The following is a 25,634-nucleotide window of genomic DNA, read 5'->3' as shown; positions in this document are numbered from 1 at the left end:
TTTGTGGATCTCACTCATGCTCGAGAATCACCCGTGGAACCTTTCATACCCACCAGATCTCTGATGGGCTCACGCCATTACACTGGTCTGTGTACTTTCAAACTTACAGTGACTCCTAACGGACCTTCACTTCAGCGAGGTCAAGGTTACAGCCATTTTTGTAGTTTTCAGCGGGTTTTCAGTCATTGTCAACCAGTGACAAGAAGCCCAATCAAGGTCTTTCTGTACTTTTCACACTAGGGTGTGAAGTGCGCTGATGTTTCATTTAAATACCAGTTTAATGCTGATGATATAACTGTCAGTTTAAACGAATTTATTGTATTGATATCCATATAAGCTGCACAGAATCTTGAGGCTACTACAATATACCTCTGCTGTCTGGACAAAAAGTGCATGCATTTCCAAAGCTTGGCTTTAATCACACCAGTACTCAGTCACACTAGTTTTTGGAAAACCTGACTTTGTTCCTTCTGTTTACTCTGCTGCTGCCACAATGTTAACCTGAGATTCAACCGTATGCAGGACTGAGGTCACAAGAGGGTTTTTTTTTTTATCAAACTTTTATTGTTTTTAGACAAACACAAACATATAATCACTATTAGTTCAGTTCAGTTCATTTTTATTTCAAACATTTCAAACATGTGCCTTCACAATCATTACAAAATATCATTCCATTATTTGTTTGAAAAGGAGTAGGCTGAAGTATTTACTTATTTGTCCCTACCCCCTCAAGTTTTACCTCTCATTCATTTAATTTTTTTTTGTCTTAAATTAAACAGACAACATATGAAACATATAAACATATGAAGTAAAACAAAACATAACATACATAAATCAAAAACAAGAAATTAGCAAGCCCCACCACAGTATAGTTTCTTTCATATGAAAAATACAGAATGTGTATATTTGCAGATACACAAGTTATGGAAAAACAACAAAACAAAACAAAACAAAAAAACAAAAAAACAACCAAAAAAGAACCACAACACCATTACCAGCAACATTACCATCCTGGGTTAACCCCGTTTTCTTCATTCTTATACTTATTTAATTTAACTTATTTAATTATCAAAAATAAAATAAAAGGTAAGCAATCAACAACAGAAAGAAAGACAACTTCAAAGACCAGAGAGAAAAGGAAAAAGCTGCTCTGAAAGGAAGCATGAGAAAAAGAAAGAAGGGGGAGGTAAACAGCCCAGAGCAAAAGATGTGGGAGCACTGTTGTCCCCGGCTCGGGCCCAAAGTTTCACTGCGTCTGTTTTAGCTCCATGGGTTTGAGCTGCAGGCAGTTCAAGATAAGCAAAATCAATAAACGCTGCCCACTGCTGCCAGTGAGCAACTGAAGTTTCCAGTGACAGTCAACTTTTTTTTTACAGCTATCAAACCCAGCTTAAAAACAAAAGACAAACATCTCTGAGCCTTATTTTGTTTGACTTGATATAAATCGTTTATAGTAGAACAGACATGTGTAATAAAGTAGACAGTAGATGCTCCAATACATTAGAATTTTCTAATGTTTTTTTCCAATGGATGGTTCAGCAGTTATTAGATTCAATTCAGTTCAGTTTTATTTATATATCCCATAATTTCTTCACCTGCTTGCATTTAAATCCAGATCTAGGGTTCGTTCCAATAGATTGAAGAAGGTTCCTCACTGACAGACCTGACCCCAAAACAATGAAATGGTGGCAAAAATAACAGTTCTTCCAATTCTCTAAATATTAAGGAAAGGAACTTAAATGCACAACTGAACTCTGCCAGGTGCTCCTAGCACACCCTCACTATACGTTAAGGTGCACCAGGTCTGTCCAGTGTCCTCTCTTGCCATCAACCCACTACCCATCGGATCAGTGATCAGTCCCCACCCAAGGCACTCATCCCTATGAGAACCCATCAGATAACATAGACCCTGGGATCACTGGAACACACACACCCTCCCACCACAGAAAGTTGGGGATTTGTGGAGGGTAGTCTAAGCAACTTAGTTATTTTATTATTGTGCTGTATTAAAAAAATCAAAAGTCTAATTTCGACTTAATTTAACTGGAACAGCTTTGAGAGTAAACTAAAAAAAATGTAATTATATCTCACACAAGATTTCTGTCTGACCTTTGTTTAAAAACTACAGGTTCATATAATAGGATATTATTTTATAGGAAACATGAGACGAAGAAAGGAGAGGACACCAGATTTCCAAATGCCAAAGGAAAACTGGAGAATGAGAAGCACAGGAAGGAACAGGAGAGAGGAGACAGTCATATCACAATTTATATCACACAGTTTTAAACATTATTCATAGCAGCCAAACGTGATTCAGACAAATGTGAGTGCTGTACCGGACAGGAAACCATAGAGCAAGCTGCACTACACTATGAAGCTGAGAGCAGGGTTAGAAGAACGAAAGCTGACCTAAAGTTATTTAAGACTCGTTTGTTTCGGTTTTTGGAGCGACGTCATTCACACGCCCTACCAGTTGGTGGCGCTAATGCACCGTTTTGTTTGTCAATCGCTAACAAACATCAAGAAGACGAAGAAGAAGGTAAAGCAGAAGAACGTTAGGACGGTGGCTCAGTAGCCCGTGAATGTGTATTTGTTAGTGCATAATCCCATTCCTCTTTAGTTAGTTAGTACTGTTAGCGTGGAAGTGGGTTGGTGGGTTAGTGAGTGGGCTGAGAACAGCAGCAGAAACGGGCTCGTTGCTGGTTTAGCTCGAGCCTAACGAGCTAAACATTACTTGTTAGCTTGTAGCCCAGTCGGTGAACGTAGGCGGCGTACAAACTCCAGCTGAAGGTAAGGCTTACAGCGGCCAGCCGTGTGCAGACGGAGGCGCTTTTCTGAATGCAGCTGTTGTAGCGTTGAGCTCATGTTGGCTGTTTTTCCCACAGCATGGCGCTCAAGTCCGGCGAGGAGCGTCTGAAGGAGATGGAGGCTGAGATGGCGCTGTGAGTACGAAGCATCCTCACTGCACACACCGCAGAGCTGTACCAGCACCTCTCCGATTACGTCGCAGGTTTTTCATGTGACTGTTTGCATGTCGACGCGAGGATGCACGAGTGTGTTCCTCTGGCCTTTCTGTGTTAGCAAGGTGCTTCACTGAGACAGTATTCAGTCAAAACACTTCACTTTAAATGTCACAATAACAACATTAAACTAGTGCTGTGGTGCCCATTTGCCTAACAAGCAACAGATCCCAGTTTGAAGAGACACAGATGCGTGCAGCGTGCAGGTAACCCCTCAGGCAGCTGTGCAGGAAAATCCCAGCTGACATCAATTCAATTCAATTCAATTCAATTTTATTTATATAGCGCCAAATCACAACAAAAGTCGCCTCAAGGCGCTTCATAGATACAGAGAAAAACCCAACAATCATATGACCCCCTATGAGCAAGCACTTTGGCGACAGTGGGAAGGAAAAACTCCCTTTTAACAGGAAGAAACCTCCGGCAGAACCAGGCTCAGGGAGGGGCGGCCATCTGCTGCGACCGGTTGGGGTGAGAGAAGGAAGACAGGATAAAGACATGCTGTGGAAGAGAGACAGAGGTTAATAACAGATATGATTCAATGCAGAGAGGTCTATTAATACATAGTGAGTGAGAAAGGTGACTGGAAAGGAAAAACTCAATGCATCATGGGAATCCCCCGGCAGCCTACATCTATTGCAGCATAACAAAGGGAGGATTCAGGGTCACCTGGTCCAGCCCTAACTATATGCTTTAGAAAAAAGGAAAGTTTTAAGCCTAATCTTAAAAGTAGAGATAGTGTCTGTCTCCCGAATCCAAACTGGAAGCTGGTTCCACAGAAGAGGGGCCTGAAAACTGAAGGCTCTCCCTCCCATTCTACTTTTAAATACTCTAGGAACAACAAGTAGGCCTGCAGAGCGAGAGCGGAGCGCTCTAATAGGGTGATATGGTACTACAAGGTCATTAAGATAAGATGGGGCCTGATTATTTAAGACCTTGTATGTGAGGAGCAGGATTTTGAATTCAATTCTGGATTTAACAGGAAGCCAATGAAGGGAAGCCAAAACAGGAGAAATATGCTCTCTCTTTCTAGTCCCTGTCAGGACTCTTGCTGCAGCATTTTGGATTAGCTGAAGGCTTTTCAGTGAGTTTTTTGGACTTCCTGATAATAATGAATTACAGTAGTCCAGCCTGGAAGTAATAAATGCATGAACTAGTTTTTCAGCGTCACTCTGAGACAGGATATTTCTAATTTTAGAGATGTTGCGCAAATGGAAGAAAGCAGTCTTACATATTTGTTTAATATGTGCATTGAAGGACATGTCCTGGTCAAAAATGACTCCAAGGTTCCTCACAGCGTTACTGGAGGCCAAGGTAATGCCATCCAGAGTAAGAATCTGATTAGATACCATATTTCTAAGATTTTCAGGGCCGAGTACAATAACCTCAGTTTTATCTGAATTAAGAAGCAGAAAGTTAGCGGCCATCCAGGTCTTTATGTCTTTAAGACATTCCTGCAGTTTAACTAATTGGTGTGTGTTATCTGGCTTCATGGACAGATAGAGCTGGGTGTCATCTGCATAGCAGTGAAAATGTATGCTATGTCTTCTAATGATACTGCCTAAGGGAAGCATGTATAATGTAAACAGAATTGGTCCTAGCACTGAACCCTGTGGAACTCCATAATTAACCTCAGTGTGTGAAGAGGACTCTCCATTTACATGCACGAATTGGAGTCTATTAGATAGATATGATACAAACCACTGCAGCACAGTACTTGTAATACCTACAGCATGTTCTAATCGCTCTAATAGGATATTATGATCAACAGTATCGAACGCTGCACTGAGGTCTAGCAGGACAAGCACAGAGATGAGTCCACTGTCAGAGGCCATAAGAAGATCATTTGTAACCTTCACTAAAGCTGTTTCTGTGCTGTGCTGAGCTCTGAAACCTGACTGAAACTCTTCAAATAAACCATTCCTCTGCAGATGATCTGTTAGCTGTTTGACAACTACTCTTTCAAGGATTTTTGATATGAAAGGAAGGTTGGAGATTGGCCTATAATTAGCTAAGACTGCTGGGTCTAGAGATGGCTTTTTGAGTAAAGGTTTAACTACAGCCAGCTTGAAGGCCTGTGGTACATAGCCGATTATTAGAGATAGGTTGATCATATTTAAGATCGAAGAATTAATTAATGGCAGGACTTCTTTGAGCAGTTTTGTAGGAATGGGGTCTAAAAGACACGTTGAGGGTTTGGAGGAAGTAATTATTGAAGTTAACTCAGAAAGATCAATTGGAGAAAAAGAGTCTAACTTAATATCAATGGTACTAAGAGTAGCTGTAGATAATATTACATCTGTGGGATGATTATTGGTAATTTTTTCTCTAATGATAAAAATTTTATTTGTGAAGAAGTTCATGAAGTCATTACTAGTTAACGTTAAAGGGATGGTTGGCTCAACAGAGCTCTGACTGTTTGTCAGCCTGGCTACAGAGCTGAAGAGAAACCTGGGGTTGTTCTTATTTTCTTCAATCAGTGATGAATAGTAAGATGTTCTGGCTTTGCGGAGGGCTTTCTTATAAAGCAGCAAACTATTTCTCCAGGCTAAATGATGATCCTCTAGATTTGTGACACGCCATTTCCTCTCCAGATTACGAGTCATCTGCTTTAGGGTACGTGTTTCAGAATTATACCACGGAGTCAGGTACTTCTGATTTGAGGCCTTAGTTTTCACAGGAGCTACAGTATCCAGAGTCGTACGTAGTGAGGAGGTGAAATTATTAACAAGATAATCGACCTCTGTTGGGGTAGCGTTCAGATAGCTGCTTTGCTCTGTGTTGGTACAGGGCATTGGAGATGATAACAGTGGGTGGATTATATTCTTAAACTTAGTTACAGTGCTTTCAGAAAGACATCTACTTTGATAAAGTCTACTCTTCACCGCTGTGTAATCAATTATTGTAAAAGTAAATGTTATCAGGAAATGATCAGACAGGAGAGGGTTTTCAGGAAACACTGTTAAATGTTCAGGTTCGATGCCATATGTTAAAACAAGATCTAGAGTGTGATTAAAGTGGTGGGTGGGTTCTTTTACATTTTGAGAGAAACCAATTGAGTCTAATAACAGATTAAATGCCATGTTGAGGCTGTCATTTTTAGCATCTACATGGATGTTAAAATCACCCACAATAATTATTTTATCTGAGCTCAGAACTAAATTAGATATAAAGTCTGAGAAATCAGACAGAAACTCTGTGTAAGGCCCAGGTGGACGATAGATGATAACAAGTAAGACTGGTTTCTGAGTTTTACAGCTGGGGTGGACAATGTTAAGCATCAGGCTTTCAAATGAATTAAAAGTCTGTCTTGGTCTTTCATTAATTAATAGGCTGGTGTGAAAAATTGCTGCCACACCGCCCCCTCGGCCTGTGCTTCGAGATTTCTGGTAGTTAGAATGGCTCGGGGGTGTTGATTCATTTAAACTAACATAATCATCCTGCTGCAACCAGGTTTCTGTAAGGCAGAGTAAATCAATTTGTTGATCAATTATTAAGTCATGTACTAACAGAGACTTGGAGGAGAGAGACCTAATATTTAATAATCCACATTTCACTGTTTTACTCTTTGGTTCAGATGTGGATACTGTATTGTTCTTTCTTTGTGATTGTTTATGTTTAAGTTGTTTGTTGCTGGTTTTTAGTTTGTTTTTTGTCTTTTTGGAAGCTGACACAGTCTCTATGGAGATGGGTTTTTGGGGGGGTAGCAGGAGGAGAGAAGCTGCAGAGAAGCGTGTAAGACTGCAACTCTGCTTCCTGGTCCCAACTCTGGATAGTCATATTTTGGGGGGTTTAATAAATTTGTCCATATTTCTAGAAATGAGAGCTGCTCCATCCAAAGTGGGATGGATGCCGTCTCTCCTAACAAGACCAGATTTCCTCCAGAAGGTTTGCCAATTATCTATGAAGCCCACATCGTTTCTGGGACACCACTCAGACAGCCAGCAATTTAAGGAGAACATGCGGCTAAACATGTCACTCCTGGTCTGATTGGGGAGGGGACCAGAGAAAACTACAGAGTCCGACATTGTTTTGGCAAAGTTGCACACCGATTCAATATTGATTTTAGTGACCTCCGATTGGCGTAACCGGGTGTCATTACTGCCGACGTGAATTATGATTTTACTGAATTTACGTTTACCCTTAGCCAGCAGTTTTAAATTTCCTTCAATGTCGCCTGCTCTGGCCCCTGGAAGACAATTGACTATGGTTGCCGGTGTCTCTAGCTTCACATGTCTGAGAACAGAATCGCCAATTACCAGAGTTTGACCCCCGGCGGGTGTGTCGCCGAGTGGGGAAAAACGGTTAGACACATGAACGGGTTGGTGGTGTACCTGGGGCTTCTGTTTAGGACTATGCTTCCTCCTCACCGTGACCCAGCCGCCCTGATTCCCCAGCTGCTTGGGACCTGCCGGGGAACAGCTAGCGGGGCCTACGCTATTTTCGGCTGCACCAGCTACAGGGGCCTGGCTAGCTACGGGTGAATGAAGGGTGCGAAGCCGAGTCTCCAATTCAGTAATCCTGGCCTCCAGCGCTGCAAATATGCTACATTTGTTACAGATATCATTACTGCTAAAGGAGGCCGAGGAGTAACTAAACATCTGACACAATGAGCAAGAAAGTGCAGGAGGGACAGGTGAAGTAGCCATGGTGCTAATGAGTCGGCTACGAGCTAGGCTAGGCTAGCGAGACAGTACAGAGACAGTGAGTGAATACTTTGGCTATAAATTAGGTAGTGAGTACACAGAAAGTGTGCTTCGGAGGAAGCACGTGAAGATTATACTATGAAAGAAGAATGTATTTAAAAGTTGTTAATTAAATCGCTAAGCAAATAAGCTACTCAGAAACACCACTGTGTTTGAGCAGGAACAGGAAGTGATACTCTACCACAGAGCGAGCGAACACCAAGTGACAGCGCCACCAAGAGTCCTGGTGGCTGGACATCAGCATCCAGCCACATTCAAACTCGGTGAAATCTCCAGTTTTCCTCATTCCGGTGTTTGCTTTGAACATCAGCAGTCATCTTGATGGTCTCGACAAAACTAAATGTATTGAGTAGATAATTGTATTAAAAAGCAGGTGAACACTTGTACCTAACAAAACGGTACTTGCACTTAGAGCTGCTGCCCTTTCTCTTTACTAGTTTATCTGTGAGCCACAGATTACTCCCTTTGCTCTTCACTGTCACGCAGGATGTTTCCTGACTTCTATTCCAGTTTATTTCCACAGCTTTGTGTAGATGCAGTCAGGGAAACATTATTTGAACCCCAGCTGATTTTGTAAGTTTGCTCACTAACAAAGAAATGATCAGAGTATAATTTTAGTGTCGGTTTATTTGAACAGTGAGAGACAACAATAATCTAAACAATGCATTTCAAAAAAGTTACAAATAAATTAGTATTTTGATGAATAAAATAAATATTTGATCCCCTGTCAATCAGCAAGATTTCTGCCTCCCAGGTGTATTTTATGCAGGTAACGAGCTGACATTAGGAGCCTTCTCGGCTCGTTACCTGCATAAAAGAGAGCCGTCCAGAGACGCAATCAATCTGTCCAGATTCCAAACTCTGCACCATGGCTAAGACCAAAACGTTTCCAAGGATGTCAGGGTGAAGATTGTGGACACTCAAGGAATAGGAGTAGGCTACAGGACCATCACCGAGCAGCTGCGAGCATAGCATCCTGCTCGCAGGGTCTCTCTGCTCAGGAAAGCCGCCGTACAGGCCTGTTTGAAGTTTGGCACTGAGCGTCTCAATCTCAGAGGACGATTGGGCGAAAGTGTTGTGGTCAGATGAGACCGAAATTGAGTGTTTGGAGGAGGAAAAAATGTCAAAAATGAAATCTAATACAAACATCACTCTGCTTCTCTAGCTTTGAGCAGGAGGTTCTCGGTGGGCCAGTACCAGTATCAGGAAGTCCACCTGTCATGGAGGCAGTACCTGTAGCTCTGGCTGTCCCAACAGTTCCAGTGGTGCGACCCATTATAGGAACCAACACCTACAGACAGGTTTGTGTGTTATAAAAGGATTGGTCTCGATGTGATTAATAACAACAGCACCCTCTCTCGCTCACACACTCCGTGGTCTTTCTCAGGTCCAGCAGACATTAGAAGCCAGAGCTGCAACTTTTGTTGGACCTCCACCACAAGCCTTTGTGGGACCAGGTAAAGACAAATGCTCACATGGCAAGAGTGTCACCATCCAGTAAAAGTCTTCCTCACCTGGAAGCACGCTGACAGTTAGATCTGCTGCTCGTGGTTCGGTCCGGCTGCTTGCGTTTGTGTTTCAAAATATTTGGATGGAAACCAAAGCTGATGAAAGCTGTAGCTGGAATGGATAACGATATCAGCTGTTTCCTCAAAAAGTACTGGAGCACTGTAACCAAAACAATTTCCCCGAGGGATCAATAAAGTATTCTGATTGTTTTTGATGCATGTTGTGGTGCTAAGATTCATTTATGACTGACCAAAGTTTAGAGGCTTAAGCAGTATTTCAGATGCCGCCACGCTGCGCTCACTCCTGCTCTCTCTGTGTCAGTTCCTCCAGTACGACCTCCTCCTCCCATGATGAGACCGGCTTTTGTTCCACATATTCTGCAAAGACCAGGTAATTTTTGAAGACTTGGTGTTTTTGCCTTGTGGGTGTGTCTGAACATTACATGTAGCATATAGTGTATGAAATCTGCCTTATTTGGAGCAAACAACATGCAGACTTGATGTTTCAGGACAGGGTGTTGATACAGCACAGGCTGATCACTCAAACTCCAGCTGAAGACGGAGTTTAAAGGAATCTGCTGAAAACACTAAGACACAAACCAGTCAGATGGGTTTGCAGAGTGTTGCGAAGCATTGAAATGGTTTCATAAACCAGTGTAGATGAAGTTTGTCCCAGCTGAACATGGATTGTGGGTTGGACTCTGTGTTGTCAGGTGGTCCGAGGCTACAGATGATGCGTGGTCCTCCAGTAGCACCTCCTTTGCCACGACCTCCTCCACCTCCACCCATGATGCTCCCTCCTTCCCTGCAGGGCCCAATGCCTCAGGGACCATCTCAGCCCATGGCTGCTCCACCTCAGGTTCACAAACACGAGTCTGTGTGCAGACTGCTTCATGTCTTACTGAGATCATGTAAAATGGACGAGCGCCACCTCGAACCCTCTCGTCCAAATTTGTCTCTTTCAGGTTGGTGATATGGTTTCGATGGTGTCAGGCCCACCTACGCGACAAGTAGCCCCACTTCCTGTCAAACCAACACCGTCAATCATCCAGGCAGCACCAACTGTGTACGTTGCTCCTCCTGCCCATGTTGGACTAAAAAGAAATGAAGTTCACGCTCAGAGACAGGCCCGAATGGTATTTTGATCCGTGCATGACGCACACATTTGTTTTACGCTGGATTCTTTCAGATGTACAGAACTTGTAGTTTCTGAGGCCTTGTGATCTGGGTGTTGCAGGAAGAACTGGCAGCGCGGGTGGCCGAGCAGCAGGCTGCAGTGATGGCTGCAGGTCTGCTCAGCAAGAAGGAGAGCGAGGACAGCGGCACGGTGATTGGACCTAGTATGCCGGAGCCTGAACCCCCCCAAACTGAGGTGGATTTCTGCAAAACACTTTGCTCTTTACTTTGTAACGAGGAGCGAGAGCCCGTAAATATTTAGACTGTGAAGCCATGTAGCAGGCGACGTGCTGGCAGTAACACTGCACGTGCCGCCGTTTCAGGGGTTATATGCATTTTTAAAATACTGGTGAATGGAAAACTTCTACGTTTAGTGCTGTGGGCGTAGAATTATAAATATTATTCTACAGCTAATTGCCTTCAACATCTAACATCGTGACCCAACCAATATGTGGGGACATTTATGAGTTTGCACATTTACAAATGAGATATTTATTTATATGAAATAATGTGTAAATCAGTATCTGTCACAGATTTGGGAATTTCTTTTGTTTAAGTTTACATTTTAGTGTTTTAGGTGCTGTTACAAATGATAAACAATTAACATAGAATGGTAAACAATATAAAACAATGTTTATAAGGTAAGTATTTAAAATCAAAATGCATACAATCAGAGTACATTTCAATGAAAATATTTTGAATATTACAGAAGTAGAAGCCAAATATTTGCTAATTATCAAAGCAAAACAAATGTTCAAAACACCTGGATACAAGCTGTTCTTTAACAGGACCATGCTTTGCTTTGCTGTTAGCGATAACGCTAGCTACCCACATAGCACAGCATTAGTTTGTTGTTATGGCCCTCTGGAGCTGCCGCTGCATTAACAGTGATGACTGAGTGCTCGTCTCAGACTGGATAGTGTGGAAAAGTAAATGTCTTCTTTTTAATAATTGTATTCAAAAAGGTAAACTTTCATATATTATTAAATGTAAAGTAAAATATTTAACGATTTTTTTTATTTTTGTTGACTGTGGTTCATCAGCAGCATATCAGATTATTAGAATATATCATCTTTAATGCTGCTGACTGTCCTGGTTGTCCAGATGATGCTTGACAACAGCAGTTTCTACCCAAAGTTAAACTTTGTGTGTGTGTGTGTGTGTGTGTGTGTGTGTGTGTGTGTGTGTGTGTGTGTGTGTCAGCATGTGGAAACTACTACTGAAGACAAAAAAAGGGCAAAATCGGAGAAGGTGAAGAAGTGTATCCGCACAGCTGCAGGGACGACCTGGGAGGACCAGAGTCTGCTGGAATGGGAATCAGGTGCAGCTCCACCAACTTCACTAACAGTAATAACAGAACAGAGACAGCTCAGTGTCATTGTTGGTTTTTTCAGTTGAGTGATGTTCTTCCATCAGTTGAATGCAGCTAAAGTAAATGCATTTAAAAAAAGGTGTGTTTCAGTAGCCATGGTGATTTTAGTTTTTCATGTGTAACATCAGCAGAATTGTCTCCATGTTGCAGATGACTTCCGTATTTTCTGTGGTGATCTTGGTAACGAGGTTAATGATGACATACTGGCCAGAGCCTTCAGCAGATACCCATCTTTCCTCAAAGCTAAGGTCGGGTCATTTGTCTGTTCGTCTTTCTTTTTTCTTCTTCTCCTAACAAAAAGACGATAACTGAGTTAAAAACGAATGACACGCTTTTAAAATAAGATTAAAATGTTATGGATAGATGAGATCAAATTAGAACAATTTGTGTAGAACATGACGAATATGGAAATGATTCAGTCAGAAGTAATCCTGTGTGGGCGGTGACCTCTGACATTTAGTTGTATTTTCATGAGAAATAAGCAGCAAAGTGCTTGGAAGGAAGAGACGAGCGGAGACGCCTCAGGTGAAGGAAAACGAGAAGCTCTGTAAACTGTGGAGCTACTCTGACCAGTAAAAACACAAACACCTGAGTAAGCTTCAGATTTCATCAACTATATTTAGTCGACTAAAACTACATAAATGTACGTTTCTAAATTTTGATTGAAGCTAAATTAGATTTTAGTCAAGACACTCAAATGAAATCATATGCTGTCAAATTCAGTTGGATAGGATATCAATTCCCTGAACATTTAACACATACGCTGTAGGTAAACAATGTCTTCCATCTGGATTTATTAATATCTGGTAACAGATGAAAGCAGAGTTGGAGACTCCTCAGCTTCAAGCTGTAAACGGTTCATGTCGTCCTCCATGAAAGAGCCTTTATGGCAGCTTATATTAAAGGAACGCTGTTCAAGAGGCAGTAAAAACCTTCATGTTTGTTGTTTGTGCCTCAAATGTAACAAAAACCTGAACTCAAGGTTTTCTCAGGGGAAACCACTGATCTGGCAACCAGTGGATTTTCAGGGCAGGTGCACTGGTTTGACCTCTGACTGGGATTCTGCGAGGAGTTTGCAGAACCCCAAAATATTTTACTGTCATCTGCAACAAACTCCTGCTGTTGGTGCAAGGAGTGGCTGCACCTGCTCGCTCGGAGTATGCTGTTTCCTCCCACAGCCCAAAGGCATGTTATTTAATTAGCAAATATTAGGGTGCGTTGGGTATAAAGTACTGTTAAAAATACAACTTCTCTGTGGAAGTGTCTCGTGTCACCAGTTGGTGGGTAACATGAAGTCATTACTAGGGCTGGGCCATATCATACCGTTCACGGTAACACCGGTATAATGTTGGGCAACGATAAGAAAATGAAATATGGCGATAGAATATGGGTAAAACGCGCATGCGCAGTGCCTTTGTTTTCATACGCACATGGCGGAAAAAGCATGGCGGCGAATGAGAAGGGAGAAAGCGGATCGTTGAATGAATCCATGAACCAGAACTGGTTTGTAAAAATGCTGCAGCTTCACTGGTGTGGAACTGGTTTAGCTTTCGTCCGTCAGATACACAACAAAGCACTATTTTTGGTAGCGCATGCTAGCGGGCCGCCGTTATTACCGCGTTGTTTGGAAAATACTTAAAATCAATCCTTTGATTTTTCTGAAAATCAACAGTGCCCCTTATAATCCCGTGTGCCTTATGTATGAACTCTGGTTGTGTTTACTGACCTCGAAACCATTTTATGTGCACGGCGCTCGAAAATCTGTCAGATGTTTCAGTACGACTTTGCTGAGCTACGAAGCCGCACCGCTTGATGGATTGTCGGAGCCTTTTGGTTAAACTGTCAGACAGGAACTTGCATTTGCACTGTTACATTTTTATATAACTTTAATGCACATAAACAGCTGCTTGTTCCAGTGAAAATACATTGATGGGTTTTTTTGCACTAATAAAGTTGTGGAGTTGTAAAGTATTTTGTGTCAATTATATCGTCACTTATATCGTCATCACAAATTTTCAAATGTATATCGTGATAAGTATTTTGGGTCACATCGCCCTGCTCTAATCATTACTGTGTGTCAGCAGGTGGTCAGGGACAAACGGACTGGAAAAACCAAAGGCTACGGTTTTGTGAGCTTCAAGGATCCAAATGACTACGTGAGAGCCATGAGAGAGATGAATGGTGAGTCTCACACAGGCTCTCGCTACAGCTGTTGTTACAGGGCATTTGGTACCATCCTGGCACTCTTACACTTCTTTCCCTCTGTTTGTCCAGGGAAGTACGTTGGTAGCCGTCCCATCAAACTGAGGAAGAGCATGTGGAAGGACCGCAACATTGAAGTGGTTCGCAAGAAACACAAAGAGAAGAAGAAACTGGGCCTCAGATAGTTTCCAGTTTGTGTGTGGCCTCAAGGCCAGACTGTGAGATCATGACCCGGTCCATGGACTCATAACTTTTTGTTTTCCTTCTAAAATAAAACCAATATTTTTAAGATGTTTGTTTTACGTGATGTGCTTACATTGTATCTCTACTGACTGCCATTGTGATCAGTTTATTTTGGACGAGGCAGTGGTTCCGTCTCCCTTTGGCTTGGAAAATTATTGGAGGGACTTTACAATAATGATTTGGTGCAATATACAATTGAACTGGAAGCCATGAGAGAAGGCTCTGCAGACAACAACTCAAGAGCTAAAGAGGGAAAGATCCTCATGACAATTCAAGGCTGACGAAATAAAGAAAATCACTTTATAACCGCAGAAACACAGGCCTACGTCTGAATGTTTTTATTAATAACATTGGCTCAATGAAAAGGCCTCAGCATGTGACATGGTTAACTGTCAGCATCTACAGGGAGAAGTAAACGCTGTTACTTACTGTCATGGCAGGAATTTAAAGGCTGGATGCACACGCTGATTTTTGAGGGAAGAGCTTTATGACGGCGCTGCAGTAACAACTCGACTGGTGTATGTGCAGGTTACATCAGCTTATCTTTATCAGCAATTACATTCAAAATAAATGCAATGAAACAAAAACAAAGATCTTAAATGTCAGGTGGCAAGTTGGCCATTTAAAGTGAAACGTTCTCATATCTGTGTCGCCACAGACCATCCAATAAAAACAATGGGAACAAAGGCTGCACAACCTGAAGCAGCTGCGCGGTGACATTCAGCCGTGTTAACACAATCTTGAGTTACACAGGCAAAAATATAAAGTTTCAGATGCATCTTAGATTCAAACCGCTGCAGCTGACATCAGTGAGCGCACTTTTTCCAAACAACGTCAGATATGTCTGGATGATTCAAGGCATTACAGGTGGTAGAAGATTCAAGCCCACATGAATCCCATGATTCATAGCAACCAGCTTCATCATACTACAGTTCCCAACAACTCCTCCACAGCTGTCCGTCCACTGAAGATGACATCATTCACTGACACACCATCGTAACAGGAACCAGTCAAGGACAGGGCTAGGTTATTGTTCTTTATGAAGCCACGCATGGACTCTGGGAAGTAGACAAAATAGCATTAAACGATTTGTCATCACACTTTGTTGATGTTTAATATTTAAACGGATTCATACTCACCAACTCTCTGAAAGTGTCCTTCATAGTACTGAGGTATGCAGTCCTGTTGAAAAGATGATCAAATATAATTTATCTCTGTTAAAGTAACTCAAAGTGCAGTATTGGTATCTCTCAACCAGAGGCCTGGGAGGGTCCTGTGCAGGATCTCAGCAGTTCCTAAGACTGCGCTCTTATGCACACAGATCTGGGATGTTGTTCCCCGGATCTGCTGGAGCCACTCGCCTAGCTTGGGGGTCACCGCACCGAGTGCTCCGATTACCACTGGGACCACCGTTACCTTCACCCTCCACATCTTCTCCAGCTCTTCTCTCAGTCCTTGGTACTTCTTGAGGTTTTTGTGTTCATTTTCCCTGATGTTGCTACCATTCGGTATAGCTACATCTACCACAGCTGACAGAACCTCTATGCTATGAACCCATACGCAAAGGTTCAAAGACTATCCAGCACATATTAGCAGGACATCCCAGTTATGCTGCAAACAGCTGATTGCAGTTCTTGCTGCCAATGGTGGCACAAACAGTCATTAGTTTTCAGGTGGAATGACTTCCTCCAGTCAAAGGCAGGAATGTTTGGATGGCCTTTTTCTATTAATAAATGAAATCGTTATTTCAAAACTGCAGTTTGTATCTGTTCGTCTGAAACATGTTTACATGACGATATGCAAAAAAGTTATTGTCCTTCAGAAATAGGAAGAGATCCCGCCATGATGACATCCGACAGAGATCATCTGACTCCTCGTGTGGCACAGTCGTGTGTGTGTGTGTGTGTGTGTGTGTGTGTGTGTGTGTGTGTTATATAATATGTGGGGTCATACCCTGTGCAGAATCACTCGACTCCAGCTGGGTGCCGCAGTGACTCCGAGGTGGCAGCGCACCGCCTCAGTGGCTCTTGATAAGAGACGCTCCGCTGTTGCAGCTTCTGGAACCCCAAACTCCTCCTCGAACCAAGCCCCGCCCATCATTACCTAGGAAACATGATGAAAAGATATGACAGATAATCACATGTGAAATGAGTGGAAGTGTTGTTGTCATTATAAAAGCTGAGTTCTTCAAATACTATGAAGATATGCTTCAGTGCTTCCTGTAGTACCCCCCCCCCCCCATTAGCACAGGATACTCCAAAGCAGTGTGGTGTGCAGAACAAGTTCATGTAAATTCATATTCTCATTCTAAGTTAACGAATCCAGTCAATCTTCCACGTTCCTTAGATCACCATGAGCTGGATGAGAACCTGCACAGTTATACTTGTAAACAGGTGATCAGGCATCCAGTCCAAGTGTTTCTGGGAAAGATACTGAACACCAGATTATCTCTGATGCATCCATCAGAGCAGTGTTTCCCAACCACTGTGCCATGGAAGACTATCTGGCTCCACCTGATTAGTACTGTAAGCAATCAGTGTGAGTAACAGTTACATTTTATTCCACTAGAGGGCAGCACAACCACCTGCTCTAAATGTGCTGCCAACTGCCAGTAAAACAGAAGAAGACGAAGAAGAAATGACATAATAGTCATGCTGTGAGACGTAATAGCAACAGATAAATGTCTGAAAAGAAAAAGTAGTGTAACAAGAAAAGACGACCATGATCACAAATCAGTATGAGCCACAGTGAAGATGCTGGCAGGCAACAAATCTTCCACAAGGCTGCATCGACCAACTGTTACACACAGAAACACACTGTGAGTGACGCAAGGTGTTGTTCGTCTGTACCGTCAGTCTAGTAGTCTGTCCATCTGGTCTGTTGTGCTGAGGGAAGGGAACAGAGTCATAGACCACCCCGAGCAACCCTCGGTCCTCCGATGACGGGACGAGGTGACCAAAACCCTGCCAACACACACACACGGACGCACACAGGTTTGAATAAGCTTGTGTGCAGTCTGTCTGATGCTCTTTTCTCCAGGAATCAGAAAAGAAGTCAGTGTTTGCACTGGAGGCTTCAGTGGCTCACAGAATGAAAGCGATGCTTCAATATAGTTTGTTTTTACAACAGTGAAAATCTTCTTGTATCTGGTAATCTCAAAATTCAAAGAAGTGTTTTTTGTGCTCTCCTGTATTCTCACCATTACAGGCAAGATGGAGCCGTCATACTCCAGATTGACCACAGCTACTGTTACTGAGGAGATGTCCTGCAGCTGCTGGGTAAGAGGTTGGCAGGAGCGGGGCAGCACTGAAGAAAGAGCTGTGAACAGAGAAACAAGGGCTCGAAAAAGGAAACTTTTAATGTCATCCTTCAAATGATCCAGAACACTTGGTGTCACACAGGCAGGTTTTCGAAATGGGGTCGCCGTCGTCTTACTGGAGAACTTGAATGCTTACATGTTCATAAAATCGACCAGCAGTTGGAAACCATCCTGCCATTTAGTGCTAACTCAGCGGGTTCAGCCGCGACTGATGGCCTGAGAAACAGTGTGTCATTACCAACGTGTCATGATGTAAAACCAGCGAGCTCAACCATCAAAGCTGAGAGGAAGCATTCTTGTGCGTTTGAATTCAAAGGAGACGATGTTAAAATGGATGTGATGATAAATCTGAGTGAGACTAAGTGAAGTGTATCATATGTGACAGGATTTCTACACTAAGAATGAAACAAGAAGAAAATGTCATGAAGTTACTTTGAAGTTTAAAGCTCAGCTCTGACCCACGCGAACGGTGCGGCTGGATGTTGGGCAACAACAGTGATTGGGTGTCCAGAAAGAGACGCCAACGTTTATAACAAGCACCGCCCAGCACTGTGGACGTGTGAGTGGATTTGTGATTTTTCCATGTTAGCGTAGAAATTCAGGAGGATTTGGATTCCTTCTGTTTGTGTCTACAAAACTACTTCCAAGCGCTCGACTCCTCGCCGACAGACTACATCCACATAGATGTGGCGTGTCCTCTTCTTCTACCTCCCAGAGGTCAGAACAAAGTCCGCATTAGTTCACAGCAAGCTCGTTAAATAAGTATGATTTCAATCATGTCACTGGTTGCTTCTGTGATTCTTACCATTTGATTCAGCTTTTGGTCTTTTTAAAATGCTTTAATAAGATATTTGCATTCAAAAGGTCTAAATTGTGGACATTCCCTTTTAACCCTTTGTAAAACAAAGCTAACAATGAGTATTGAACTACATTTGTATAAATAGCTCTTACAGGTCACTCCAGTCTCCAGTTAACAGACCCTAGTGGGTCAGCTTCCCGAGCCACTAAACTAAACCTAGTCGTACTGCAAGAGCAGCGATCTACAGCGGCGCTGTCGCTGACGTTTCTGCGAGGCTGCTCGGGACCCCGGTTGTGGTCAAAGCGAGCGGGGTAGACACCTGGAGGAGAGCGGCAGTCTGAACTGGTCGAGTTCCCTCACCCGTCGGCTGCACCTAAGTTTTGCAGCGGCTACTGAGGAAGAACCGAAGAGCAGAAATAGGACTTTTTAAGCTGACGGCCAATCTAGACTTCCTGTGTCGGAGTGCTGGTCCCACAGAGCAAGAATTTCAAGAGCACCTTTAGAAATACACGTAGGAAATGATTTTACCCACTGTACAGTCACAAGCTGTGGGTAGTGAGAGAAAGGATGATGTTACACAAAGCAGTGGAAATCCCTTACAGCTGTTGTTGCACCATCAGTGCTTTACAATCATACTTGCCTTTAGCAGGCAGTGCAGAGATGATGTGGTCGGCTGATAGGACTCCATCCTCCAAACGGACCTGCAGACACACGCAGACAGACACACGCAGACAGACACACGCAGACAGACACACGCAGACAGACACACGCAGACAGACACAGTTAACTTGTGTAGACCAAATAACAACATTACTACCCTGATGTTCAACCTGCTGGTGATGCAGAGATAAGAAGAGATTGATCTGAGCTCCCTTACAAAACCTCATGGCAGCACAGTCCAAGTTCACATCCTTCTTTCTTACGGTCGTTACTTCCTCGTGCTAGCAGGCGAGGGAATCAGAACATTACACATTCAGGAAATGTGAAACCTTGCAAGAAGCAAACAAACTGCCATCCCCGACACTACCATGTCTGATATGATGGTACCAACATAACACACCACTGCAAACCACCTAAGGTTTAGTTAAACGTCTTTAACCTCCGCACTAACCTGCCAACCAGAGGCTGAAGGATCAATCTGCTTAACAACAGCCTCTTTGTGAAGTTGCACTCTCCCACTCTGTTGTAGGTTCTCTGCAATGGCTTCTGGAAACGACTGCATGCCCCTCTTCAACGACCACTGTGCCCACGACTCCTTCTTAGATCTTTTAGCCAGAGGGCCGCGGGTAATCACCTGAGCCTCACCTGCAGGTTTCAAACATACAACCTTAGTCCTGCAATAAAGACAGCACACTTCACTGGTAGCACAGAGGAAAGTGAGACAGCCTGAAAACGCTGAATCCAAACAAATGATGACAGCACACAACAACCATCTGTTAGCATCAATGCAGGCAGAAAAATAGCCACGAAGAGCCAGCGTGTAGAACCAGAGCTCAAATCAATTATTTGATTTTATGAGGCTAAACACAGACGTTTAATCCTGACAAACACGTCAGAAAGTCCTGGGAGTGATTTTAAGATCAACTGGAAGTGCAGTGCAGGTAAATGGTTGCATGTACTGGGAAACTGTCAGAAATGGTCAGAGTGGAAGTGTTGGAGTGTACCTGAGCCCAGCAGCATTCCCAGGACGATGGAACCTCTGTGCTGCTCTGCGTTGTAGAGGACAGGAAAACAAGAGCGCACACTCAACTTCCTGCAGTCCCCTGCAAATACACCCCGACACAAGCTGTCCACAGCTATGTCTGCTAACTACACACACACACACACACACACACACACACACACACACACGTTACCTGTTTAGTTAAGTGAATCTTATGTAATTACTGTTAGAGACTAGCTTCACGTCTTCCTTACTAAATACACTCGTGTTTCCAAATGATAATCCTCGCTGCATCATGAGTGTGTCACCTCCCTCATAAAGAATGAGATAAACAGCTGTCAGGTATCTACACCTGCTCATTCAGACTTTGGTTCAGTCTGAGTTTTTGCCGGCCTCCTGGTCACGCGTCAGCTCTTTGCTTCAGAACCTTTAGATCTGCCTACAGGGGTCACTGGGTTGAATGTTCAAGCAGCTCTAATCTGAATAACGACTGGGGTGCATGATCAGGCAAGCACACGGGAGTTTCCACTTTAACTGAACGGCTGCTGCGGTTTTGTTTCTTTTAGTAAGGAGTTTTTTTGCAAAAGCAAAAGTGCAACTGAAAAACATTTGTCTGGGTTTGATAACATGTAAGTATATTGCTGATGAAAGGAGTCTTATTGAAGTTATTAAATCAGCGAAGTTTTTCCAGACTGAACATTTTGAGACTGACATCAGGTCACTTTTGTTTGGGTTTCTTGTTGCTATATTTAATAATAATAATAATAATAATAATAATAATGGATTGGATTTATATAGCGCTTTTCGAGAACCTCAAAGCGCTTTACAATGCCACTATTCATTCACTCTCACATTCACACACTGGTGGAGGCAGCTACAGTTGTAGCCACAGCTGCCCTGAGGCAGACTGACAGAAGCGAGGCTGCCATATCGCGCCATCAGCCCCTCTGGCCAACACCAGTAGGCAAGTCGGGTAAAGTGTCTTGCCCAAGGACACAACGACCAGGACAGAGAGCCCAGGGATCGAACTGGCGACCTTCCGGTTACAGATGCGATTCCCAACCCCCTGAGCCACGGTCGCCCCCGTTAGCTGGTGTTAGGTCAGTAACTTGCTTTCAATGATGCCGTTTGATTTGTGGCTCCTGTTGCATCTCTGTTTTTGCCATGTTACCACAGGTTTATTGAAGCGACTGTGTGTGGGGCTTGTTTACTGACACAAAGTTCTGCTCACCTCCTTTCCTAGCCTCCTCGAAACGAACGAATGGACTGACTCGTCGTCGTTCTTGGTTTTATTCACCAGGATCTCAGCAGCGACGCTCAGCAGCAGCGGCTGAGAGAACGGTGGGACTGTCCGCACAATCCCACTGAAGGAAAAATGCACAAGGAGACGGAGAGGAAGACGGAAAGTTACAGGTTACGCTTCGTGATTTCATTTGAAATATATGTATATTTAAACAGCCGGTCGACATTCAGCAGCACATCATGCAAAATCAATGTTTGGTTGATTCAAATGTTTGTAAACACTCACCTGATTCCTGACGGCATCTTGTGCAGCTGACCATTAACATACAGGTATCTGTTTCTGGAGGCAACGTGGCTGTAGCTGACCGGCAGGAGCTCCTCTCCAAGACCCAAATCATCCACCTGCACACACACACACACACACACACACACACACACACACACACACACACACACACAGACACACACACACACACACACACACACACACACGCACACACACACACACACACACACACACACACACACACACAGACACACACACACACACACACACACACACACAGACACACACACACACAGACACACACACACACACACAGACACACACACACACACACACACGCACGCACACACACACACACACACACACACACACACACACACACACACACACACACACACACACGTCCAGGTTTCAGTCTGTCGTGGTCAGTTCAGCTCTTATCAACAGTTGCTGTGATTTGGTCTCAGTGTTGCTGTTATGATATGAACTCACCATATTGAGCGTGTTGGAGCCCACCGCCCCTGCAGGTCGAATCCCTCTGGGTCCATGTTCAAACACTGCTCCATCTGATCTCCGAGTGGACCACAGCCAACCTCCAAAACGACTGCTTGCCTCTAGAAGGATGACCTGTTTGGATATTTAGGTTTAAATCCTCTCAAGATGTGCGCAGCAAAGGCCAAGAAATGAAAGACAAGTGAAACGGAGGTAAGAGGCACAACATCTCATATAAACATCTTAGTGACCTTCCTGAATCTTCATTTGCATATCTCATGTTTTAGATGTTCCTGGAGGACATAAAGCCCTGCACCTGCACAGGAAGTCCTTTAATCACTACATCCTTTCACACTGGACGCAGCCCTGAAACCCACTCGTGTCTACAGGTTTCGCCGCACATTAAGTTTCCTGCTGCGCCGAGGAAAGAGCATCACAAGCACAGATGTGGAGCGTGATATACTCGTGCATCGACCACGGTGCGTGGCGATGCACTTTCCCGCGACCAATAGAAGCAAAGCCTGCAGAACACATGAACGTTCTGCACACGTCCAAGTTTGGTCAACTTTTCCACATACAGGGACCTCCAGAGTCCTTTCAACGGCTCCGTGGACCTCGGGGGACTATTGTGGAAACGACACAGTCTTCACTAGTCGGGACAGTTTCAGAGCTTTAGTGCTGATGAATGAGTGATACATGTTTTATTAAACATTTGGATATAAAACGACACAGACCCTCGTAGTGGATACAACGAGGGACACAATTTTTTGAAATGAAGGAGCATCTCGTACACGCAGAGCAGCTGCAGAGCAGCTGCAGAGCAGCGCGCTCAGCGCAACACAAAGTTGGGTCATTCGCTGTAGCTAGCAGTGAGGTCAGCGCACTGATGTGAAACAGCCTTCTTATATAAAGTGTCCTGAGATAAGTGTTAAATAAAAGTGAACAGAACTGAGCACACAGGACTTCCTGCCCGTCTTAGCGGAGGACATTTTACCAATGGAATTCCTAACCACATCTCGAGGTTTCACTTCCTGGTTTGATGAGGGTTAGAAAAATGAGGGGCAGGGTTTCAAATCCAACTCTGGACTAAACAGGGAGCCAGTAAAAGAAGCTAGTGTGGGGGAAACACCACCTGCCTTTGTTCCTGTACTTACACTGCAGCACGTGGGATCCGCTGACTCCCTTTCAAGCGCGCTTTTCAAACAGTAACAAGCAGGTTTTCAGCTCACTGTCACAGGGTGTTTCTAACATCTGCCAGATGTAATAAGGGTGCTCGAGAAACTTGCTTCATACATGGAGGGTTTTTGTTCCCAGCTTTTTTCTCCTAATCAAACAAAGCATGTGTTACCTTGGTAACCTGGGGGCTCTTGCACAGGTAGTAGGATGCAGCCAAACCCCCAATCCCTCCTCCAAGGACAGCGACTGTTCTCATTGGCCAACTGCAAACACAAATGAAATCAAGAAGAGTGAATAGAGTGAATATGCTCGTCCGGTTTTTGGACACACGTTTGTTTTGGGGTTTTTACGCCACCATGGTGAACGTGACATGAAGAACCGAACTTAAAGGTTTAACATTAGAATGACTGGATTAACCATCCATCTCCAGACCTCTTAACTCTGCTCTGTTGTGAGATTCTGAGGGGAAGTGAAACACCTGCTCATGTGAGCTAACAATCCTATATGTTTAATTCAATATTAGAGACTAAAGCTGAACCTCTGCTTCATGGCAAACAGACTGTAGGATAGACAAGCTGTGAAACATACTGATGGACCTGAGCTGGGGTGGAAATTAGGACCCACCACTGGCCAAATGTGGGTAAATTTATGAAGTGGCGTGTAAATTTAAAACAACGCACAAGCCACCGTGTCAGGTTTAAATTAAGTTACGGTGTTCATACTGTGTTACATCAGTGTGTGCAGGTACACATGTATGATACACTGTAAGAAAAAATGTACTGTACAGAAATGTAACAGAGTTAATTAATTAGTTAGTTGGGCGATCGTGGCTCAAGAGTTGGGAGTTCGCCTTGTAATCGGAAGGTTGCCGGTTTGAGCCTCGGCTCTGACAGTCTCGGTCGTTGTGTCCTTGGGCGAGACACTTCACCCGTTGCCTACTGGTGGTGGTCAGAGGGCCCGGTGGCGCCAGTGTCCGGCAGCCTCGCCTGACACTGGTCAGTCAGTGCGCCCCAGGGTGGCTGTGGCTACAATGTAGCTCCATCACCAGTGTGTGTGGATGTGTAAAGCGCTTTGGGGTCCTTAGGGCGCTAGATAAATACAGGCCATTTAAGAATAAATGATACAATTCATAAGGTTTGGTTGTTCTGGCCAAATGTTACACACAGAAACTAGCAGCTGGTAAAATGTTTGGAAGATTTTTATTTCCAGCCCCGACCTGAGTGTAGCTGATAGCCGATAGCTGGTAAAGATATAGCCGACAGTTGGTTTATCAGGCCTCTCACTCTGTCACCCTCCACCCTGTCAGTCTGTCAGCAGTCTGTCCAACCGCCCACCTTCACACAAAGAGCCCTGCAGCCTGGCAGGAGGCTTTTTGTGTAGTTGATACTTAAAAGAGCAGAAATAAAGGAAAGAATTCCAATTTTCTGTCCTTGGTGTGTCGCCTTTATCCTCAGTGGATCAGTGAGCTGTCATTTGTGAGATGTGGTGAAGCCAGCCGCCTCTTATCTGACGCGTAAATGTAAGCTTCGGGCACGCGCCTCTCCTTCAGTGATGATCAGACTCACACACGCGTATGCGCGTGCACACGTTGCAGAGTCTGATTGCATCATATTCATATAAAATCATCCTTAACAAACTTTCAGCACATTTTCTCTCATCAGTTTCATCTCAAACTGCTTTAAAAACTGTAAACAATGTGATGTCATGATGTGACGTCATGTTAACATTTTATTAAAACTCATCTGAATTTTTTTAATCATGTTTCAGCACAGATGTGAGCATAACTGCCCTTTGGTTTTTTTAATATTGCAGCTGACAGACATGAACCCAGATGTTACCGGACCAGAGGAACGACGTGCAGAAAGTTCCACAGCAGGCGCGTTTCTACACCGTGTTGAGCAATCAAAGCGCTTCACGTAACTTGTGCAGTCACACCAGCACAGGTGGCTTAGCTAACTAACATCTGCACACATCCCGTGGATGCATCGGAGACGAACACGGGTCAGTATCTCGCATGCAGACTAGGCTCGAACCAGTTCTGCCACCTGAGCTACAGCCACCCACGCGCAATGTGTGCGTGCGCGAGTCTACAGACGCTGCCGCACAGCCTAGTGTAGACGCGCAAGAAGGTTTACGCGCCGCGTAAACATGTCAGCAGAACTGTGGCACGCTGCTGACATTTCCAAACAACCCGACGACAGGTCACAGTGGAAAGTGTGAACGAGCGTACTTTGGCAGGTGGACGATGCCCAACACCATCCCCGTGAAACAAACACGCGGGCTGTTACAGAGTCTGCGCCAACAGCGGGCAGAGCCGCTTCACGGTCAGCGTCCTGCTGCCGAGCTCGGGCTTACCTGTAGACGAGGCACGGCAACGAGTCCGCGCTCCGCAGCCTCCACTCACGACCACAATAACGCTTCCGACTTGTT

The 25,634-nt window shown here is 44.0% G+C and overlaps 2 protein-coding genes across 6 annotated transcripts; one reads left to right on the top strand and one right to left on the bottom strand.

Annotated features, from left to right (window-relative positions):
* Positions 1-32: 32 nt before the first annotated feature.
* Positions 33-14,275, top strand: rbm42 (RNA binding motif protein 42). Of its 4 annotated transcripts, none has more exons than XM_085472859.1 (12): positions 33-85; positions 2,886-2,942; positions 8,892-9,027; positions 9,114-9,183; positions 9,557-9,625; positions 9,948-10,093; positions 10,200-10,370; positions 10,472-10,606; positions 11,614-11,731; positions 11,933-12,030; positions 13,867-13,963; positions 14,057-14,275. In XM_085472859.1, the coding sequence occupies exons 2-12, from the start codon at positions 2,887-2,889 to the stop codon at positions 14,167-14,169; spliced, it is 1,209 nt and encodes a 402-aa protein (XP_085328985.1). In that variant the 5' UTR covers positions 33-85; position 2,886; the 3' UTR covers positions 14,170-14,275. The 4 variants fall into 4 exon arrangements, with proteins under 4 accessions (XP_085328985.1, XP_085328987.1, XP_085328984.1 ...); XM_085472858.1 differs by lacking the exon at positions 33-85 and adding an exon at positions 2,500-2,790; XM_085472860.1 differs by lacking the exon at positions 33-85 and adding an exon at positions 2,517-2,539.
* On the bottom strand, positions 11,022-25,634 carry ppox (protoporphyrinogen oxidase). Of its 2 annotated transcripts, XM_085472856.1 has the most exons (13): positions 25,560-25,634; positions 23,377-23,467; positions 22,029-22,163; positions 21,537-21,652; positions 21,240-21,372; positions 20,010-20,154; positions 19,457-19,650; positions 18,986-19,046; positions 17,427-17,545; positions 17,077-17,190; positions 16,181-16,330; positions 15,367-15,409; positions 14,751-15,285 (listed from the first exon to the last, which is right to left on the bottom strand). In XM_085472856.1, the coding sequence occupies exons 2-13, from the start codon at positions 23,458-23,460 to the stop codon at positions 15,149-15,151; spliced, it is 1,431 nt and encodes a 476-aa protein (XP_085328982.1). In that variant the 5' UTR covers positions 23,461-23,467; positions 25,560-25,634; the 3' UTR covers positions 14,751-15,148. The 2 variants fall into 2 exon arrangements, with proteins under 2 accessions (XP_085328983.1, XP_085328982.1); XM_085472857.1 differs by lacking the exons at positions 14,751-15,285; positions 15,367-15,409 and adding an exon at positions 11,022-12,072.

Source organism: Copadichromis virginalis, linkage group LG11 (genome assembly GCF_057382275.1).
Source record: "Copadichromis virginalis isolate Kocher_CV1m ecotype Utaka linkage group LG11, C_Virginalis_male_GT1.1, whole genome shotgun sequence".
In the NCBI taxonomy this organism is placed as follows: Eukaryota; Metazoa; Chordata; class Actinopteri; order Cichliformes; family Cichlidae; genus Copadichromis; species Copadichromis virginalis.
Note: the sequence above shows the minus strand (reverse complement) of the source record. Positions and strands in the feature narration are given on the sequence as shown.